General features: G+C 43.3%; 1 protein-coding gene across 1 annotated transcript in view; it reads left to right on the forward strand.

Moving 5' to 3' along the window:
• The first annotated feature begins 158 nt into the window (after window positions 1-158).
• The window catches only part of LOC139656242 (calmodulin-lysine N-methyltransferase-like), a 28,218-nt gene continuing 20,876 nt past the window's right edge, over window positions 159-7,500 (forward strand). Inside the window, exons 1-2 of the mRNA XM_071533751.1 lie at window positions 159-208; window positions 3,680-3,743. Coding sequence (XP_071389852.1) covers window positions 185-208; window positions 3,680-3,743 — 88 coding nt within the window. The 5' untranslated portion in view covers window positions 159-184. The remainder of the gene's footprint in view (window positions 209-3,679; window positions 3,744-7,500) is intronic.

Here is a 7,500-nt window from a genome sequence, read left to right on the forward strand (position 1 = left end):
TACATGTGTGTGTGTGAATGTGTATGTACATTTATGTGCATATGTGTGTGTGTGTGCATGTGTGTATGCATCTGTGAACACTAAACTGCAGGGTTTGGCTCAGCAAGGTGAATCTCTCTCTCTCTCTCTCTCTCTCTCTTTCTCTCACTCTCTCAGGGGTGCTGTGTGTGAGTTAGGAGGCGGTATGACCTGTCTTGCAGGGCTCATGGTAAGTGAAATAACCACACACACACATGTGCACCACACACACACACACACACACACACACACAATGTGCAAGTGGCTTGGCTCCACTAATGAAATTGACCCTCACCAATCAATACACACACAGCATGGACACACAGTATCCATACCTGTTCATACATACTATCATTCACTCCTGGTGTGTGTGTGTGTGTGTGTGTGTATGTGTGTGTGTATGTGTACTTCCTTACACTCACAAGTGTCTGTTGTATGCATGGACACACTTTGCCCACATTCAGTAAACAGAAGGTCCCATGTATATTCTTAAGGCTTAGGATTTACTTGATTATTATAAAAATATGCTGTTTCTTTATAGTGATTATATGTTGTAAGATCATCTTGTGTACTGTGGCATGACACATAGCAGTACACACGCACACATGCACACACACACACGCACGCACGCACACACACACACACACACACACACACACACACACACACACACACACACACACACACACACACACACACACACACACACACGTACACCAGACCACCCCAGTAGTGACACCTAGCTATATAGACTAGCTGTGGTCTTAAAAGCTGTGCTACATTGACATGTCTCACACACACACACACACACACACACGCACACACGCACGCACGCACACACACGCACACACACACACACACACACACACACACACACACACACACACACACACAGATATACCGCAGTCTGTCAGCCATAGGGGTTATTAGCCAGGGTCTTAAGAGCCCCTCCACATAGCAGGCGTCAGTGTCCCATCGATCTGCCAGCTGCCATTCTGTGTGTGTGTGTGTGTGTGTGTGTGTGTGTGTGTGTGTGTGTGTGTGTGTGTGTGTGTGTGTGTGTGTGTGTGTGCGCGTGTGAGAGCCTGGTTTTATCTCTCGGCAGTCAATACACCATGTTTTGACATTGGTGGCTTGAGATGGAAACCTTCCTTCACACCTCGCCTTCTCCTCCTCCCTCCTCCATCCATCACTGACACCACCTTCCACTTTTCCCTCTGTTGTCCATTTGCTTCTTTCTGTTGTCCATTTGCTTCTGTCCTTCATTCAGTCCTTCCTTCTATAATTCTTTACTTTTTTTCTCTGCTCTCTTCTCTCCATCCATTTCTCCTTCCTCTCTCCCTTATCCCCTCTCTCCCTTACATCCTTGCTTCCTCCCTCCTTCCCTCCTTCCTTAGTTCCTCCTTCCCTCCCTCTCTCTCTCTCCCTGTCTCCCTTCCTTCTTCTCTCCCTGCCACCCTTCCTTCCTTCCTTCTTTCCTTCCTTCCTTCCTTTCTTTATCTTTCCTTCCTTCCTTCAACGTCTCTGGTGCAATGGCACCCTTAAGCAAAACATCAACCTGTAAATTAAAGGGCCAGTAATGTGTATAGTTAATGGCAATATAGTTAATATAGCTTGAAACTGTAATATGTATTACTTTATAGGTAAAACAATTTTAAGCTGGAAATAAAACATCTTTTATTCATTAGATTAGGCCTGAATGGAGATTTGGTCGTTTTTTTTCCAGTATAGCTGGGTACAAGAAACAGGATCTTTTATTGAAGATGTCACTGCTTTTAAGAGAAAAAACCCTTTTGATTATGAGTGATCCCCTTACATTCAATGCATAAAGTCTCCTGCCTTGTAATTGTTCCTTTGTATAGTGGCACCTGTGTCCTACTGTCTTACTTAGCCTTACAGTAAATTGCACTATTAACAGTTACAGTACTCTTCGATGCCCACTCAGAAAGTAGAGAAGAGCAGCACTTTTTTGCCAGCTACAGACTTACTTCAAACTATTCTGAAATTACACAAGTGAGCTATGAACCTGCACAACAGGTTTTGGTTGTGAGAATAAAATCTTGAGATGCTGTATACTCTATACAATGCTTTGTTGTAACCAAGCAGTCTGATTGGTCGCACTGATAATTCCCATAAACCACAGCTAGCCAATCTTTTTGTTTGCCAACTCTTATAGTAACCATAGGGAGTGAGTTATGTCTGTCCACTAGTTTGTATTTTTCACATTTGTATTTTTACTAGTAAAAGCACATTTGTACTATGTTACAGTACTATGCTATGTACAGTGCTTAAAAGCCTGAATAGCAGGGAGGCCATTCTTTACTGTGATTATGTGCACTTGAGTGCTGCCGATGGCATCCCATGATCACAGTAAAGAACGCCTTCCCAGGTATTAATGCCAGAACATAATATGTTGAGTTTGACATGGGATCATTTACTTTAGATGTATTGCAGAGTTTGAGCTTTATTTAGATTAAGATGTCAGTATTTGATGGGGCTTGAGGGGGGCGGGGGGGTAGTATCGCTCATTGGTTGCCAGGTTGGGCTCCTGATCTTCCAGCTGGATGCCCTGGTTGAGCCTGGGGAATCCCTTCCTCTGCTTGAGCAGCTGGTGGGACGCACAGCACTCACTGACCCCTCACACACACCCTGCAGGGCCTGAACGCACTTGGGTGTGTGCGTGTGTGTGTGAGTGTATGCATATGTGTTCGGTTTGTGTTTGTTACAGAATTTTACAGAATTGCATTTTCAATATGCCATACGAGTCGAACGTCGAATTGACTCTGCCATATAGGATTTGTATGCATACCATCACAATACCTGCTCTCACACTCACACGTGTGACACGTGTGTACGCACGCACACTCCTTAACACATGCTGACAGCCTGACACACACTCACTGATAAAAAAAAAAGCCTCTGCAAAGAAAAAAGAATGTGAAAAGATGAGGTTATAGTAAAGCACACGTCTCTCTCTCACTATCTATATCTCTCTCACACACAGACACACAGCACAGCACAAAGCTTTCTCTCCATTCGCTTGTCTCTCTCTCTCTCTCTCTCTCTCTTTCTCTTCGTCTCTCACAGTCTGCACCGCAAAGTTATATGAAGGGCATCAGGCAGGCCCGGCGAGCCGAGTGCAGAGTGACAGCGGCGAACGGAGTGATGGCTCGGCCCGATAAACACCCAGCGCCAAATGAAAAGGCTCTGCGCTTGCCATCATCCCCTGTCACAATGCAATTACTGAACAGAGTGATAGCAAGATAGCAGCCCCCACCGCTAGCCACAATGATAAAAGTATTGACTGATTTGATTGAATGATTAAAATAATGCAGACATAAAAATGGGGGGGAAAGGGAGAGAGGGAAATGGCAGGGAGGAGAGGGAGCAATGGAGAGAGAGAGAGAGGGAGAGGGGCTGCCAAGAGTCAAGCTTTGTAGATATGGTTATGTCGTTAGTGTGTGTGTGTGTGTGTTTGTGTGTGTGTGTGAGAGAGAGAGAGAGGGCTGGGAGGGTTGAGATGTTTGCTCCATCTAGGGGTGCTTTTGGTTTTGTTCTTTTGTTCTATGTTGTTTCATTTCTCTGTCTCTCTGTCTCTCTCTCTCTCCCTCTCTCTCTCTCTCTCTCTCTCTCTCTCTCTCTTCCTCTATCTCTCTCTCAGGTTGCCATTTGTGCTGACGTGAAGGAAGTTCTGCTATCAGATGGGAACGAGAAGGCCATTCAGAGTATCCTTTCATCTCTCTCTGTCTCTCTCTCTCGCTCTCTCTCTCCTGCTCTGGCTCACATTTAATTGTACGTATATGTACTGTATATGTATTAATTTAGATGAATCTTTTTCAATATTATTTGAATACATTTGTCTCTTTGCTGTCTCCAGCTTTTAACAGGGTTTCAATGAGAAAATGTACCAATGAGTTATTAAAGAGCAGCAGCATTTAAGACAGTCAGTCCTGCTGCGTTTAGCAGGACTAGAGGATTCACCTGAACTTGATTGAATATTTGCTAGTCAGATGTTTTCGTCAGATTTGGTTTCAGACCAGGAAAACCATTGCAACTAGTCAAGCAGAAATATCCTAGTCATAAATCAACATGCTATTTTCTGTTACTGTCTATTAATCATCATTTATATCATAATTAGGGAGTTGTAATCTGAAAGCATTAATAATAATAATAATAATAATAATAATAATAATAATAATAATAATAATAATAAATTCTACCAGTACTTTCATCTCTTCCACTGCAAGTCATCAAGAAGAATTTCTCAAATTATCAAACTTTTTAGATGATTGGTTCTGTTTGGACGTGTCAGTTTGGACGCGTCTGTATATAATGACTCTTTTGTGCCGTATCAAATCAGGAAAGTGATGTGTGTGGAGGCCTTGTCCGATGTTTCAGCCCTGAGCACAGAGATTGGGTTAGACTGAAGAAAGAATAGGCATCTACCTCTTTTTTTTCTATGGGCACAAGCTGCAGATGGGGCACCCACAGTGACAAATACCCAGCACCAGCGCTCAACATGGCATCTACCAATCCTAGCTGCCCACAGTGCCATGTTAAGAGCGCAATAATTGCCATCCTGTCAAAATCAGTTTGAGACTTCATCTAATGCTAAGGCTAGGGTTAAGGCTTGATGAGTGTTTTAGAAGTGAGAACAATCAAGGTTTATTTAAGATGTTTTTGTGTGTGGTGAAGGTTCAGACCTATAATTAAGTTTTTAGGACAAATCTTTAGGTGAGAGTTTTGGCAACATTTGTTCTTTGAGTGGGTTATTGATCACGCTCAAGCCTGTCTGTCAGCTTGCAAAACATTTCACTTTTCTTTTCTTTTGTTTTTTTTTTCCTTTTTTCCTTTGCCTTACTTTACTATTCTATTCTTTTCAATCTGTCCTGTCCTTTCATCTTCTGTCCACTCTTCTTCTTTTTTGATCTCCTTTGTTCCTTCTTTTTCCTGTCTCTTCTCTTCTATTTAATTCTCTTCTCTTCTATGTAATTCTCTTCTCTTCTATTTAATTCTCTTCTCTTCTCTTCTCTTCTCTTCTCTTCTCTTCTCTTCTCTTCTCTTCTCTTCTCTTCTCTTCTCTTCTCTTTGCCTCTCCTGTCCTTTTTCTCCCATCCTTAGATCTCTCTTCGTCCACTCAACAATTACCCAGACAAGAAAAGGAGCTCTGACTCGCCACAGTTATTTCACAAAAGCAGGAAAAATAAACACATTTCTTCCCTTTTGCCCAATGTGGCCCTTCCATATTTAGCTCTGCTTACAATATCTCTGTCTCAGTCTGCCACAATGCTCCTTTACTGATCACAATAAGGCCAAACAATAACAATACAGAGCCTCACAAACACACGCACAAATACACACATGCACACACATACAATACACCATTGACCGCCCGCTTTGTTTCACAGAACAAACACGGAGAAAGAATTGAGACTGAAATCAGAGAGAATGGATCGAATGGGGAGAGAGCGAGAGGCTTGAGAAAGACGGATAATTTGTTCTGGGCTCGGCCAAATTGGCCCATTCACATACTGTAGTGCACTACAAGGCATTTCCTCTCATTGAGGAAGCCAGTTCCCATTGGTGTTGGTCTTGCGCTAATGGCCAGTTTGTCTCACATGGCCTTATTGTGTGGTTGGCACTACAATAGAAGGAGATAATGGGTTGTGATATGGTTCAGTTTTGTACGATGAAATAGATGAGAAGATTATGCAGAAAGAGAACTCTTGAATGGGCTTCATTTAGTTATATCTAGGAACTAGAGTTTTTCCCCCTGCCTCTGAAGTTTTGTTAGCTCATTCATAGTGCAGGAACACACACACACACACGGACACACACACTGTAGAGAGAGAGGAGAGGCTCCGTTATGTGCTGTGACCTTGAATACTCATACTGAAAATCAATGGAAATGTTCCATTAAGAATGATTGATGCATGTCATTGGCTGCTTCTTGTCTGCTACAAGTGATGGGGGCAAATATTCCTTCACTTTAATGCTCAATAATACTCAAATAATCTCTCTCTCTCTCTCTCGCTCTCTGTCTCTCTCTCTCTCTCTCGCCCCTCTCTCTTTATTTCTGTGTGTGTGTTTGTGCGTGCGTGTGTGTGTGTGTGTGTGTTTGTGCATGTGTCTGCATGCGCTGACCTCTCCCCCAGTGGTGTGCTGGTGATGAGATTACAGTAAGCTGCTCTGCTCTTCGCTCTGTCATCCCTGTGCACCAACACACTGATGCACAGGTGTCCAGGGTGTGTGTGTGTGTGTGTGTGTGTGTGTGTTATGTGTTTAAGCATGTGTATGTGCGTTTCTGTGTGAGTATGCTAGTTTGAATGTATGCTAATCTATTTGTCCATGTGTATACGTGTGTGTAGGCCCTCTTTGATTTTGGATTGGCTCTCCAACTATCTGTCAATCTATCAATTTATCACGCATCTCTCCCTCTCTCTGTCTCTCTCTCTCTCCCTCTCTCTGTCGATTGGATTTGTCTCAGCTCTTTGCAGGCTTTAAAGACAAGGAAATCCTAATTGAATTGCTTTGCAACTCCACTAGCCAGTGTATTAATAGACAACTTGACATCAATCGCCCTTCCTTTGTGTGTGTGTGTGTGTGTGTGTGTGTGTTCATCTGCGTGTGTGTGTGTGTGTGTGTGTGTATGAGAGAGAGAGAGAGAGAGAGAGAGAGTGTGTTTGTATGTGTGGTTAAAAGCCTTCCCATTGATCCAGCTAGAGGCTGCTGTGATCTGCTTCTGCTAGCTGGCTCTCTATCCCAGGAGATCATCTCTGCTCACTCACTCTGTGTGTGTGTGTGTGTGTGTGTGTGTGTATACCTTTACCTATAGAACCAATCACAATGTTTGTTTACAATAACTTCCGGGTAGAAAACTCCTGTGTCACGTACATACAATTTAATGCCGCAGAGCAAACGGGGGCGAGGAACAACTAAGATAAAGAGATATGGTTAAGTCTTGTTGTGTATGGGGGTGCCGGGTAACGATAAAGAGTGGAGAAGGGTTCGGGTTTTTCAGATTTCCATCTGCGAAGAGCAAACATGCTCAAAGACAGCTCTGGATTCAGCGTCTGAAAAGGGAGGAGATCCGGGACATATATATGTATTATATATGGGAATATATGGCCATATATTCTATCCATAAACAGATCATGAGCACTCAAAGTGTGGTAATGGCCTAAACGTTGAAGGTCTTGTGGTGGGACGGTCCTCAGTTAGAATCCCCTGACTAGCAAAGGGAGCCTGGGTGACTAATGCTTTCCCCTCCCTCCTACCTACTTGACCCCTAACTACTCCAGTGTAGCTGCTCAGTGGCCAACAGTTGACGACAGTAAAAGCTCCCGTGCGCGCGCGTGTGTGTGTGTGTGTGTGTGTGTGTGTGTGTGTGTAACTGTACATGTGTAATTACAAGTGTTATATGTGTGTATTCTGCAAACATTCAATGAGTAAGTATCTTACCTATCCATCTGTGCTTTGATT

Source organism: Centroberyx affinis, unplaced genomic scaffold (assembly GCF_046629955.1).
Source record: "Centroberyx affinis isolate AG114_WGS23_722 - 3 ecotype Tasmania unplaced genomic scaffold, CSIRO-AGI_Caff_v1 ptg002423l_1, whole genome shotgun sequence".
Taxonomy (NCBI): domain Eukaryota; kingdom Metazoa; phylum Chordata; class Actinopteri; order Beryciformes; family Berycidae; genus Centroberyx; species Centroberyx affinis.